We start from the raw sequence: 14,900 nt of genomic DNA on the forward strand, positions 1-14,900 counted from the left end.
AAACACGCCCTTAAATTTAGTATTTAAGGGCTACCCTGAACCCTAGAAAATTAGATTCCTGCAACTACAAGAAGAAGGACTGCCTAGCTGAAAAACCCCTGCAGAGGAAGACCAGAAGACGACAACTGCCTTGGCTCCAGAAACTCACCGGCCTGTCTCCTGCCTTCCAAAGATCCTGCTCCAGCGACGCCTTCCAAAGGGACCAGCGACCTCGACATCCTCTGAGGACTGCCCCTGCTTCGAAAAGACAAGAAACTCCCGAGGACAGCGGACCTGCTCCAAGAAAAGCTGCAACTTTGTTTCCAGCAGCTTTAAAGAACCCTGCAAGCTCCCCGCAAGAAGCGTGAGACTTGCAACACTGCACCCGGCGACCCCGACTCGGCTGGTGGAGATCCGACACCTCAGGAGGGACCCCAGGACTACTCTGATACTGTGAGTACCAAAACCTGTCCCCCCTGAGCCCCCACAGCGCCGCCTGCAGAGGGAATCCCGAGGCTTCCCCTGACCGCGACTCTTTGAACCTAAAGTCCCGACGCCTGGGAGAGACCCTGCACCCGCAGCCCCCAGGACCTGAAGGACCGGACTTTCACTGGAGAAGTGACCCCCAGGAGTCCCTCTCCCTTGCCCAAGTGGAGGTTTCCCCGAGGAATCCCCCCCTTGCCTGCCTGCAGCGCTGAAGAGATCCAGAGATCTCTCATAGACTAACATTGCGAACCCGACGCTTGTGTCTACACTGCACCCGGCCGCCCCCGCGCCGCTGAGGGTGAAATTTCGGTGTGGACTTGTGTCCCCCCCAGTGCCCTACAAAACCCCCCTGGTCTGCCCTCCGAAGACGCGGGTACTTACCTGCAAGCAGACCGGAACCGGGGCACCCCCTTCTCTCCATTCTAGCCTATGTGTTTTGGACACCACTTTGAACTCTGCACCTGACCGGCCCTGAGCTGCTGGTGTGGTGACTTTGGGGTTGCTCTGAACCCCCAACGGTGGGCTACCTTGGACCAAGAACTGAACCCTGTAAGTGTCTTACTTACCTGGTAAAACTAACAAATACTTACCTCCCCTAGGAACTGTGAAAATTGCACTGTGTCCACTTTTAAAACAGCTATTTGTCAATAACTTGAAAAGTATACATGCAATTTTGATGATTTGAAGTTCCTAAAGTACTTACCTGCAATACCTTTCGAATGAGATATTACATGTAGAATTTGAACCTGTGGTTCTTAAAATAAACTAAGAAAATATATTTTTCTATATAAAAACCTATTGGCTGGATTTGTCTCTGAGTGTGTGTACCTCATTTATTGTCTATGTGTATGTACAACAAATGCTTAACACTACTCCTTGGATAAGCCTACTGCTCGACCACACTACCACAAAATAGAGCATTAGTATTATCTATTTTTACCACTATTTTACCTCTAAGGGGAACCCTTGGACTCTGTGCATGCTATTCCTTACTTTGAAATAGCACATACAGAGCCAACTTCCTACATTGGTGGATCAGCGGTGGGGTACAAGACTTTGCATTTGCTGGACTACTCAGCCAATACCTGATCACACGACAAATTCCAAAATTGTCATTAGAAATTGATTTTTGCAATTTGAAAAGTTTTCTAAATTCTTAAAAGACCTGCTAGGGCCTTGTGTTAGATCCTGTTTAGCATTTCTTTTAGAGTTTAAAAGTTTGTAAAAGTTTGAATTAGATTCTAGAACCAGTTGTAGATTCTTAAAAAGTATTCCAACTTTTAGAAGCAAAATGTCTAGCACAGATGTGACTGTGGTGGAACTCGACACCACACCTTACCTCCATCTTAAGATGAGGGAGCTAAGGTCACTCTGTAAGATAAAGAAAATAACAATGGGCCCCAAACCTACCAAAATACAGCTCCAGGAGCTTTTGGCAGAGTTTGAAAAGGCCAACCCCTCTGAGGGTGGCAACTCAGAGGAAGAGGATAGTGACTTGGAGGAAAATTCCCCCCTACCAGTCCTATCTAGGGAGAACAGGGTCCCTCAAACCCTAACTCCAAAAATAATAGTCAGAGATGCTGGTTCCCTCACAGGAGAGACCAACACCTCTGAAATCACTGAGGATAACTCCAGTGAAGATGACCCCCTGTTAGCCAGGATGGTCAAAAGATTGGCTTTGGAAAAGCAGCTCCTAGCCATAGAGAGGGAAAGACAAGAGATGGGCCTAGGACCCATCAATGGTGGCAGCAACTTAAATAGGGTCAGAGATTCTCCTGACATCCTAAAAATCCCCAAAGGGATTGTAACAAAATATGAAGATGGTGATGACATCACCAAATGGTTCACAGCTTTTGAGAGGGCTTGTGTAACCAGAAAAGTGAACAGATCTCACTGGGGTGCTCTCCTTTGGGAAATGTTCACTGGAAAGTGTAGGGATAGACTCCTCACACTCTCTGGAAAAGATGCAGAATCTTATGACCTCATGAAGGGTACCCTGATTGAGGACTTTGGATTCTCCACTGAGGAGTATAGAATTAGATTCAGGGGGGCTCAAAAATCCTCGAGCCAGACCTGGGTTGACTTTGTAGACTACTCAGTAAAAACACTAGATGGTTGGTTAACTGGAAATGAAGTGTGTGACTATGTTGGGCTTTATAATTTGTTTATGAAAGAACACATTTTAAGTAACTGCTTCAATGAAAAGTTGCATCAGTATCTGGTAGACCTAGGTCCAATTTCTCCCCAAGAATTGGGAAAGAAGGCAGACCACTGGGTCAAGACTAGGGTAACCAAAACTTCCACTGGGGGTGACCAAAAGAAAGGGGTTACAAAAACTCCCCAGGAGAAAGTGGGTAACACTAGAAACCAAGAAAAAGAGTCCTCTGTAGGCCCCCAAAAACCAGAACAGGTGGGTGGGCCCCAGGACACAACCCAAAACAAAGGTGGGTACCAGGGTAAGAACTGGGATGCCACTAAGGCATGGTGCCACAACTGTAAACAGTCTGGGCACCACACCAAGGACACTTCTTGTCCCAAAAACAAACCCCAGAACAAAATTCCTGGGGTAACCAGTGTAGCCATGGGAGATGACTCCTCAGATGAGGAGGTCTTCCTAGCCTTCAACTGGAAACAGGGCCCAACAGGTGAGTTGGAGATTCCAGAGGGAAGCAGACACTTCCACCACCTACTGGTGAATGGAATCCCAACCACTGCCCTGAGAGACACTTGTGCCAGTCACACTATGGTGCATGACAGGCTGGTGCTCTCAAACCAGTACATCCCAGGTGAGACTGCCAGGGTAAGAGTTAGCCTAGACAGGGTCACTAAGAGGCCTGTGGCTTTAGTGCCCATAGAAGTGGGTGGCACTCTTAGCTGGAGAAGGGTAGTAGTCAGTACAGACCTCCCCCTTGATTGTCTCCTTGGAAATGACTACCCAGAGGTTAGTCAGAGCTCAAGAGAGGAACTGGTCCAGTGCCAGTCCTCTCCCAAGGATTCTGGAAAGCCTGCCTCTGCAGTAAATGCAAGCAGGCCCCAGAAGAAGAAGAAAAGAAAACAGAGTAGGAAGGGTGGACAACCTTTAGCCAAGGTTACAGCAAGCCAAGGAGATTCTGCTCCAGTAGGGGAGAACTCCAAAAATGGCCCTGATAAAGTCCAACCTGACCCACAAGAAGTCCTGGCTAGTCAGGCAACTGTTAAACCTGAGTGGGTGGCTCCTCAGCTAACAGAAGAAAGAGTGGAAGAAGGGTGTTTACTACAAGATGTGGTAACCCCCCACTCCAATACAGCAGACAGGCAACCTGAACCCAAAGAAGCCTGTAACTTAGCCCCTTCCCTTTTAGGTGAAGAGCTAAAGGTGTGGTTCTGGGCACTGACAGCTGTCAGTGGCCTCTGCTGGGTGTTAGCCTTTGTGGCTGCACTATCCTTGGCATGGTGGTCAGACCCCATGCCAAATAGCAAGTTAGGCCCCCTGACCCTGTTGGTCATGGTGGGGTTACTCCAGCTCTGGGTAACCTCTTTGGGTAAGCTAGGGATGACCCTGGCTAAGATAAGATTAGCAGAGGTGGATACCTCTAAACCCAAAATAAAAAGAATGGGTGGAGACATTGAAGAAGCAGACAAGAGGCAATTCAGACTAGGTCCTATCACTGTGGAAGTGGGTCAGTTCCCCAAAGGGAATGACCTGAACAGAAGGATGTAAGGCAGAGTAGGCCCTGCAACTAACCAGCCTATTTCTCCTACTCTTCCTCGCCTGACAGACTAGGAAGACTCTCCCAGCTTGGGCTGAGTCTCCTGGCCTGTGGGCTGGGGGGGGCTTGTGTAAAGAAATGGCTCCCTGTTGCAGTTACCCCCCCACTTTTTGCCTGATACTGATGCTGACTTGACTGAGAAGTGTGCTGGGACCCTGCTAACCAGGCCCCAGCACCAGTGTTCCTTCACCTAAAATGTACCATTGTATCCACAATTGGCACACCCTGGCATTCAGATAAGTCCCTTGTAACTGGTACTTCTAGTACCAAGGGCCCTGATGCCAAGGAAGGTCTCTAAGGGCTGCAGCATGTCTTATGCCACCCTAGAGACCCCTCACTCAGCACAGACACACTGCTTGCAAGCCTGTGTGTGCTAGTGAGAACAAAATGAGTAAGTCGACATGGCACTCCCCTCAGGGTGCCATGCCAGCCTCTCACTGCCTATGCAGTATAGGTAAGACACCCCTCTAGCAGGCCTTACAGCCCTAAGGCAGGGTGCACTATACCATAGGTGAGGGTACCAGTGCATGAGCACTGTGCCCCTACAGTGTCTAAACAAAACCTTAGACATTGTAAGTGCAGGGTAGCCATAAGAGTATATGGTCTGGGAGTCTGTCAAACACGAACTCCACAGCACCATAATGGCTACACTGAAAACTGGGAAGTTTGGTATCAAACTTCTCAGCACAATAAATGCACACTGATGCCAGTGTACATTTTATTGCAAAACACACCCCAGAGGGCCCCTTAGAGGTGCCCCCTGAAACTTAACCGACTGTCTGTGTAGGCTGACTAGTTCCAGCAGCCTGCCACACCAGAGACATGTTGCTGGCCCCATGGGGAGAGTGCCTTTGTCACTCTGAGGCCAGTAACAAAGCCTGCACTGGGTGGAGATGCTAACACCTCCCCCAGGCAGGAGCTGTAACACCTGGCGGTGAGCCTCAAAGGCTCACCCCTTTGTCACAGCCCAGCAGGGCACTCCAGCTTAGTGGAGTTGCCCGCCCCCTCCGGCCACGGCCCCCACTTTTGGCGGCAAGGCTGGAGGGAACAAAGAAAGCAACAAGGAGGAGTCACTGGCCAGTCAGGACAGCCCCTAAGGTGTCCTGAGCTGAGGTGACTCTAACTTTTAGAAATCCTCCATCTTGCAGATGGAGGATTCCCCCAATAGGGTTAGGATTGTGACCCCCTCCCCTTGGGAGGAGGCACAAAGAGGGTGTACCCACCCTCAGGGCTAGTAGCCATTGGCTACTAACCCCCCAGACCTAAACACGCCCTTAAATTTAGTATTTAAGGGCTACCCTGAACCCTAGAAAATTAGATTCCTGCAACTACAAGAAGAAGGACTGCCTAGCTGAAAAACCCCTGCAGAGGAAGACCAGAAGACGACAACTGCCTTGGCTCCAGAAACTCACCGGCCTGTCTCCTGCCTTCCAAAGATCCTGCTCCAGCGACGCCTTCCAAAGGGACCAGCGACCTCGACATCCTCTGAGGACTGCCCCTGCTTCGAAAAGACAAGAAACTCCCGAGGACAGCGGACCTGCTCCAAGAAAAGCTGCAACTTTGTTTCCAGCAGCTTTAAAGAACCCTGCAAGCTCCCCGCAAGAAGCGTGAGACTTGCAACACTGCACCCGGCGACCCCGACTCGGCTGGTGGAGATCCGACACCTCAGGAGGGACCCCAGGACTACTCTGATACTGTGAGTACCAAAACCTGTCCCCCCTGAGCCCCCACAGCGCCGCCTGCAGAGGGAATCCCGAGGCTTCCCCTGACCGCGACTCTTTGAACCTAAAGTCCCGACGCCTGGGAGAGACCCTGCACCCGCAGCCCCCAGGACCTGAAGGACCGGACTTTCACTGGAGAAGTGACCCCCAGGAGTCCCTCTCCCTTGCCCAAGTGGAGGTTTCCCCGAGGAATCCCCCCCTTGCCTGCCTGCAGCGCTGAAGAGATCCAGAGATCTCTCATAGACTAACATTGCGAACCCGACGCTTGTGTCTACACTGCACCCGGCCGCCCCCGCGCCGCTGAGGGTGAAATTTCGGTGTGGACTTGTGTCCCCCCCGGTGCCCTACAAAACCCCCCCTGGTCTGCCCTCCGAAGACGCGGGTACTTACCTGCAAGCAGACCGGAACCGGGGCACCCCCTTCTCTCCATTCTAGCCTATGTGTTTTGGACACCACTTTGAACTCTGCACCTGACCGGCCCTGAGCTGCTGGTGTGGTGACTTTGGGGTTGCTCTGAACCCCCAACGGTGGGCTACCTTGGACCAAGAACTGAACCCTGTAAGTGTCTTACTTACCTGGTAAAACTAACAAATACTTACCTCCCCTAGGAACTGTGAAAATTGCACTAAGTGTCCACTTTTAAAACAGCTATTTGTCAATAACTTGAAAAGTATACATGCAATTTTGATGATTTGAAGTTCCTAAAGTACTTACCTGCAATACCTTTCGAATGAGATATTACATGTAGAATTTGAACCTGTGGTTCTTAAAATAAACTAAGAAATGATATTTTTCTATATAAAAACCTATTGGCTGGATTTGTCTCTGAGTGTGTGTACCTCATTTATTGTCTATGTGTATGTACAACAAATGCTTAACACTACTCCTTGGATAAGCCTACTGCTCGACCACACTACCACAAAATAGAGCATTAGTATTATCTATTTTTACCACTATTTTACCTCTAAGGGGAACCCTTGGACTCTGTGCATGCTATTCCTTACTTTGAAATAGCACATACAGAGCCAACTTCCTACAGTGTCCGTTCCATCACTGGTTGGATATTGTGCAGAGGAAGCGTCAAACGTGTAAAGATTCGCCCGAAGGGCGAAGGCCCACACCCGACTCGAGTCACCGCAACGAAGTCTACATCAATGAGTAGATGAGGGAGACTGAGGAACCCGCAATCAAAAACAATATCAACTGTAAAGTTTGGAAACGATTGAGCGACAACCGGTTGAACCAAAGAGAAGCACATGTCCGAACCAGGCAGCACAAGAAAACAAGCTAACAATGGGGTTGATGACAATGTGCATTATCAGCAAGAGTAGTCACTCTACTTAGTGACTCGAAAGACTTTCTTCAAAGAAAAACAACTTGCACACATCTGAGCCCATCACTAGATGGCAGTATTAGTGGTCCATTTGCACTCCCCTTTAAAGTGGCTGTTATACCGTTTGATCTCATAAAGACAGCCTAGTCCACACAGTGTCCACGGTCAAATTATTTGACCAAGAATTGCAGTCAAACTTCAGCGGACTGTGAAAACACTAATTGAGAGAGAAACAGTCAAACATCAGTGGCTCTCTCACGAGTTACTCAGCTTCAAAAATTATAACATGGACCTGCAAACCCGAAAGATTTTACCAATCTAATCTGCTTTTATGGTTGAAAATGTGGTATGAAAACAAGATTGCACTCCACTCAAATGTATGCAACTCTGCAGAAGTCAAATTCTTATTTCTTTAATAGGTATTAACTACCCAACAGATTTATATCAAAATGGATATATTTTGATCCAAGCTTCATGGTATATTCCAAGTTTGGTGTGCATCTGCACAGCTGTTCTCTATGTCAGTAAACAAACATGAACAGATTTTAAATGCATATCTGACTACTGGAACCCATTAACAGCATACATGAATTCTAAAAAAAAAAAAAACGAGGAGGAAGGGGGCAACAACCATGATTTCTTTTTTTTTTAATACTTGGCTGTTTACAACACACAAAAAAAAATATTCCTTAAACTAATGGTCTTTCAACCAAACCTACAGAGGAGCTAGCTGCCCTATAATTCTGCATTTGTCAATGAAAGCTCTAGTTCACTGATTGTACAGCCCAATTGCCTCCCACAAATCCTGGCTATGTTAAATATACATACATATTTAATCAATACTAGTTGCTGTTCAATCACAAAAAATAACCGTAGGAGGTGGTGGCACCACAAAAACCCAAATATTTAGCTTCTTATGCATTAAGCTTACCAAGTGCACTAGTAGCATCTTCAAAAAGGGACGGCCGAGGTTCGCTTTGTATGCTGCAGAACAAAATATGTAAAAAAAAAAAAAAAAATAGCATGAAACTTTATTATGTTTAAAGCAAATAATGAACACTTATGCAGCCCCTTTTAAATTAGGTTTCATTAATGAAGAATTTGATGCTTATCTTTCTGCTCTGTAAAATCTAGTTTTATAAAGAACACAAAACTCTCAAAAAATATGAACAGTAAATAATGAAAGTTGTTGTAAATGGAAACGTAGGTGCAAGGACAGATAAACGCTATAGGCGCTGTCTCGAAGTCAGAATTGTTTTAGATGGGGGATAGGAATGATCTATAAAGGAAGAAGTGATTTATTAAGCAACTTACCTGTAACATTAGTCTATCTACAAGAGGTTACATTTCTTCTGCTCCCATGAACCCCACAGCTGAAAGTTCCTTAATTAGACAAGTCAGACTTGCTTCAGGGACAAGTAATTTACAGGCTTAATAGAAAAGCAAAGGACTTGGTAAAATTTGAAACAGCGCGACCCTTTGGGTCACAAAATTCTACTGGGAGTTCATCCACGTACAGGACTTCTGCAGTACTGGGGTTAATTGCAGTTGACCTTTTTTTAGCCACTTCTTGATAATGAAAAAGTTACTGAGCTGTAGGAGTAGCTTTGCAGCTTGAAGAATTTTCTGGATTCACATGCTATACATTATTTCACCATCTAGTGGCTGGGTCCAGAATTCTCCCCTTGCAGTAGTATTCCTTCTCTTCTTTGTTGGGCTTCGACACTTCCACACCTGTACTGTCATACGCCCTCCCCGGAAGCGCCCCTCATGGTCAGCATCTTCAGCTTTTTAACCTTCTAGGGGAGTTGAGCGAGTTGCTTGTGAAACCAGAAAATTCTTCAAGCTGCATAACTCCTCCTACAGATCCAAAACCATTTTGTTTTTCAGTGTGCATTTTTTCTGGATTCACAAGCTGTGCATTGATTTTGTAGTGCTTTTTTCAAATTTGTGGAGGTTGGGCTGAAGATGGATTTAAATCAGTAAATAGATGCTTAATCTTCTGTCCCACTTGAGCTCCCTTCTTCATTTGAATGTCTATAGAATAATGTTTTGTAAACTGATGACCAAGTAGCCACCATCAAACGTCCTGCAAGGATATTTTTGCTAGAAGGGCAATGGTTGCCCCTTTTTTCCCTTGTTGAATGGGGTTCTGCTTTGTGCTTAACTGTACTCCTGCATTTACATGGCATAATTGAATGGTTTGTGAAATCCATTTAACAATTGTAACTTGCGTCACTGGTTTGGCCAGATTGTCAGCAAAGGAAACACAATTGTTTTGCTTTCCTATTAAGTGAGCTCACAGTCTAGGAGATGTGTAAGGTATTTTAGGACTAACGTCCATAGTATTTTGCTGTAACAAGCCAGATTTGTACACCACCTTGAATATCTTTCCCACTCTTCCATATAACATCTTCTAGTTGTTGGCCTTCTCGCCTCCTAGAACTTTGTTTTTTGGCAAGTCAAGATGTCTGCCTTCAGGAGCCTTGTTGCCAACCCTAGGAACTCTTGTTCCAGATGGAGCACCTCTCTCCCCCCCTTGCATGGACAGCAGGTTTTGCCACTTTTGTAATCTTTGAATGTTGTCCTATGCCATTTGTATTAGTCCAGAGTACCATGTCTGACTTGCCCAATGCGGGGGATACCAAGTATCAGCTTCACCTTGCTGTATTTGTATATTACCCTGTGTAATAGTTTTTTAGGCATTTCAAGCTAATTTCCCTGACCAGTAGGGCACTCCGCAGAAATTGGTAGTATAGATGTATGGCTGAAAAGTATTAGCATTTTGCATTTTGTGTTCGCTAGTGTTGCGAATAAGTCTAATTTTGTTTCCCAACCTTTGAATATCTGTTTTTGTACGGTTTGATTGAGTTCCCACTCATGGGAGGATGAAGCTTGCCTGACTAATATGTCCTCTTGGACACTGTCTTTTCCCGAGAGATGAATTGCTGCTAAGTGTATTTTCCCCTGTTATGCCAACGTCAAGATTTCCTGCTTTGGTAGACTAAAGGTTTGCCTCCTCCCAGTTTGTTGTGACTGTCTGTTTGGATCAGTATAGTTTTTTCCACACAACTGCTTCTGAAAGGCTTTGAAGGCTAGGAACTCTGTAGGTCCAAAACATTAATAAGTTGTACTGCTTCTGGATTCTTCCAAAAACCTCTGACTTTGGAAGAGCCCATACATGCTCCTCAACCCTTTTGTGAAGCATCTGTAGTAACAGGCGTAATTTGCGTTGGTTGTGTAAAAGGTCTTTCTGCTGTTAAATAAATGCGCTGTTTAAGATGGCGGTCGCACTCTAAGAGTGCTCAGGACCCCTCCGTCATCCGCCCGAATCCTGCCACCATAACTGACCCCCTCGAGTCTTCAACCAAGATTTGGAGGCAGTGGGGTTCCTTTCCGACCCCTATGGGTCCAGGTCCGAGACCCGAGGACATCGGATCAGCACGGGAGAGGAGGCTGTCGCGAACTCCAGCCCGCGCTGCAGAGAGGAGGCATCGGACGCTCCGGACCGGAGCGCGCCCTTGCGGACAAGCGTTGCCGTCCAGGAGCTCCCGGGACCGCTGGAGCGGTGAAAAGAGAGGTACCTCCCCCCCCAGCGCGCCTAGAGGGAACCGCAGCTGTCGGGACCGGGAGGAATCCCCAAAGAAGAAAGGTGTGGCGCGCCGCTGAGCTCCGTGGTCGAAGCACCTGAGAAAGGGCGGGAGCTTGAGGTTCAGAGGAAGAAGCACCCGAGGCCCCACTCTAGAGGCAGCAGAGCGCCGCTGGAAGCGGAGTGAAGAGATCCGGTGACCGGGAGGTAGGAGCGGACGTGCCCTGGGGCCGGGAGGGACCAAGGTTGCGGTCTGAGGGCCAGAGAGCCCGCGTGTCCCGGGACGTTGCCTGATCGGAGCCTAAAGGACTGATAGAGGCAGGAGATCGCAAAGAGAAGCCGCAACAAATGAAGGGGAGGAGAGGAAGCGCTAGGGGCCCACAGACCCTGCAGGGGACCATACAAATGTAAAAGTCCTGAATATTAACGGAGACCCGGCTTAGCGGAGGGGGCGAGCCCCAACCGGCGTGGATCCGCCGGGGAAAGCGGAAAGTCGTGAGAGGACCCGTGCCCTCCCAAGCGGGGACAGAGATGGAGGAGGCCGGGACGCTGGGGGGGCTTGCCCTGTGGTCTGCACTGAGTGAGGCGTCAAGCACTTGAGGCTGGCCGCGAGGCTCTACCCTCTGGAGGCGCGAAGATAATTGGACGACCGACGAGAGTCCGGGGTGCCCGGGAGGACCAAAAAGATCGCCAGGACCCTTGGCTTGCAATCGATGTGAAACTCAGTGTCCCTGGATGGGACCAACCGACTAACGAACCCTATACCGGCCAAGTCCCCCCCCCACAGGTGATCACCTAGATCCGAAGCGACCTCGGAAAGAAGAGGCGCGAAAACCCTTGACACAACTGAACTTCACCCGCTTAAAGCTGTAACTACACAGAATAGGCAACATGGGGAAAGACCGAGCCAGCAAGCAAACGCAAGCTTCCCAGCAGAAAACAGACCAATTTACCACGCCGGCGGCTCCCCGGACCGGGGGCGACGCCGCATCCTCCGACCAGACCGCAGAAGGGGTCAGCACCATCCTACTTGCGATTCAAACCTCACAGCACGCAGTGGAATCCAAAATTGGAGAGGTGAGGGAAGAGATGGGCCTTGTGAGGCAAGACCTTAGAAATGCGGTGGGCCGCATCACAGAGGTGGAGACCTGTGTCTCGCAGGCCGAAGATGACCTGGCGGATCTGAGAACCAAAGTGGCCCAGCTGCAGACACGGACTGGAGAACTCCACCGTAGAGCCGAAGATGCAGAGAACCGCTCCAGACGCAACAACTTGCGCTTCGTGGGCGTACAGAAGGGAGCGGAGGATGGCAAGCCCGCCGAATTCCTAGAAACATGGATTAAATCCTGGATGCCGGAGAGCTCTCTCTCGCCGTGGTTTGCGATAGAGCGAGCACACAGGGCCTTGGCCCCGAGACCCCCACCGGGGGGGCCCTCGAAGACCCATGATTGCACGCTTCTTCAACTTTAAAGATCAAGATGCCATCCTCAGAGAAGCCAGACGGACCCCCAAACTCCTTTGGGACAACCAGAGAATCTTGGTCTTCCCGGACTACACCCGTGAGGTCCAAACTAAACGCCGCTCATATGAACAAGTGAAGCAGAAGCTAAGAGCGATGCAGCTCACATACATGCTCCTCTTCCCGGCGCGTCTGAAGGTAATCCTAGCGGGCAAGGTGCACTTCTTCGAGTCACCCGAACAGGCATGGGACTGGCTGACGGAGGAGGGTTTGGAAAACCGAAGGGGCCCAACCGACCCGCCCAGGAATTCGGGTGAGACACAACCGATTGCCCGGATGAACGCAAGAAGGGGTCGGAAGCGAACCCGGTCCAGGCGGGGTAGGCCTGGAAGCCCCAGCCACCAAGCAGAAGAGGAACCCCTTCTCAACCGAAGCCCCGCACCAGGGGGAGACCCGACTGACTGCCCAAGAGACCGAGCTAAGGGAGAGGACAAAATGGGGGATCGTTTGAGCCAGTCCCCTGAACTTGGCTGATGGTACCCCCGCGCGTACCGAGCTCCGGCTCGCCTGGACCTACCGGGAGCTTCGGATACCGCTCCACATTAATAAGACAAGGTGACACGAGTGTTCCAAGCTTGTTGTGCACCACAGAGACTTTACCAAAGGTGAGGGATTCTCACTAACTAATTGCAACCGATCCGACACACAGGAGGGGTCCACCACTCCACTCAATGGAAGTCTACACGACTGTATTGCCCCAGTTGGGCTCTAGGGCGACAGATGCTTCAAGGGTAGAAGTGTGGGGGGAGGTTGGGATGTTTAAAGCTCACGTTAGGGCTTCGCGTAGTGGTTAGGATAAGTTGCCGTAACAATACCGACACCTATAGTATAAATCCTCCTCAGTCAAAGTGCCCATTTCGGGTTCCCAGGTCAAGTCATCTAACCCCCGCCACACAGATATGGCACAAACTGATCCCCCACTGACACAGATCCTATCCTGGAATGTTAACGGCCTTCTAGATCGGATCAAAAGATCTGCAGTGTTTAGCACGCTGCGCAGATACGCCCCTAAGGTGGTCCTTCTGCAGGAGACCCACCTACTTGGAACTAAATGCCCCTTCCTAGCGCGGGGGGGTTTTGACAAGATTTTCCATGCAGGATTCACTAGAGGTTCCAGGGGGGTGGCCATCCTACTTCATTGCTCACTTCCAATAGTAATCACCTCCACCACGTCAGACCCACAGGGTAGGTTCGTAATGGTGACTGGTACACTACACGGATCGACAATTAACTTCGTGTGTACATACGCCCCCCCCAGTTGGTTTTGACAACTTCTTGTTAACACTACGCCAAACACTCACTGACCTCCCACAGGGGCTCACGCTCATAGGGGGAGATTTTAACTCTGTGTTAGACCCCAATTTGGACGTTTCTGGTCCCGTCTCCTCTGTAAGAGCTGGGAGAGCATCCAGTCTAAACGGTTGGGCTACTAAAATGGGACTCTGTGAGGTATGGAGGACATGGCACCCTAGGGCAAAACAATACACCCACACCTCGGCGGCTCACCACTCTCAGGCAAGAATTGACATGGTGTTCATGCCCGCACTGGACATCTCTAGAGTCACTGGCGCAGAGATATTGGCCCGAGAGGTCTCAGATCACTCCCCAATATGTATCCGAATGGGGAGCGCAACCTCCAACCAACGCCCTACGTGGCGCATGAATGCATGGTATTTGCAGGACGAGGATTACACCTCCGAAATAAGGGAGCACCTTACCCAATATTTTGATCACAACGTGGGCTCAGTTCAGTCTCCGGGCACGATCTGGGCGGCATGTAAAGCCACTCTTAGAGGCTACGCGAAGCATCGCGTTCGCGCCCGAGAGAGAGCTCGGGACCAGCGTGTGACAGCCCTCGAGATAAGGGCCCTCGCTCTGGAACGATCTATGACCACTGCCGCGTCGGCTTCAGTGCTGAGACGCCTAACGGCAACTAGGGAAGAAATAAAGCAGACGGTACTGGAGGCCGCAAAACACGCTTGGAGGGCGTCGGCGGCCCGTGTCTATGGATGGGGTGATAAAAACGGCAAACTCCTTCATTGGCTGGCCTCGAGCCCCTTGGCCAACAGAGTTGTCCCCGAGGTAGTGGATGAGACAGGCTTGGTTGAAAGAACCCCCAGTGGAATTGCGAGGAGCTTTGCCTCCTATTACGCTAAATTATATGCGGTGCGTCATCGCCCGCTAGCTGAAAGGGAGTCCCCGCTCTTCAACGATATTACTCTCCCTAGTATCTCGCATACAACCAGGATGAGCCTGGATGAAGCCATAAACCTGGCCGAAATTACAACGGCCATAGCTGCCCTGGCATCGGGTAAAACACCCGGACCGGACGGCTTTCCGGCTGAACTCTATAAAAGATGCGGAGATATCCTAGCCCCCCACCTACTTAGCATGTTTGATGAAGCAGAGAAGACTGGCCACTTCCCCACTGGGATAGACCAGGCCACAATAGTGGTGATCCCAAAGTCACTGCCGCCTTCACCCAATAGATCGGTGTAAGGAAATGCCTCCTTGGCATGGTTAC

General features: G+C 49.5%; 1 protein-coding gene across 1 annotated transcript in view; it reads right to left on the bottom strand.

Moving 5' to 3' along the window:
* RAD23B (RAD23 homolog B, nucleotide excision repair protein) overlaps positions 1–14,900 on the bottom strand; it is a 247,329-nt gene that overhangs the window by 119,789 nt on the left and 112,640 nt on the right. Inside the window, exon 5 of the mRNA XM_069239926.1 lies at positions 8,200–8,252. Coding sequence (XP_069096027.1) covers positions 8,200–8,252 — 53 coding nt within the window. The remainder of the gene's footprint in view (positions 1–8,199; positions 8,253–14,900) is intronic.

Source organism: Pleurodeles waltl, chromosome 1_2 (assembly GCF_031143425.1).
Source record: "Pleurodeles waltl isolate 20211129_DDA chromosome 1_2, aPleWal1.hap1.20221129, whole genome shotgun sequence".
Classification (NCBI taxonomy): Eukaryota; Metazoa; Chordata; class Amphibia; order Caudata; family Salamandridae; genus Pleurodeles; species Pleurodeles waltl.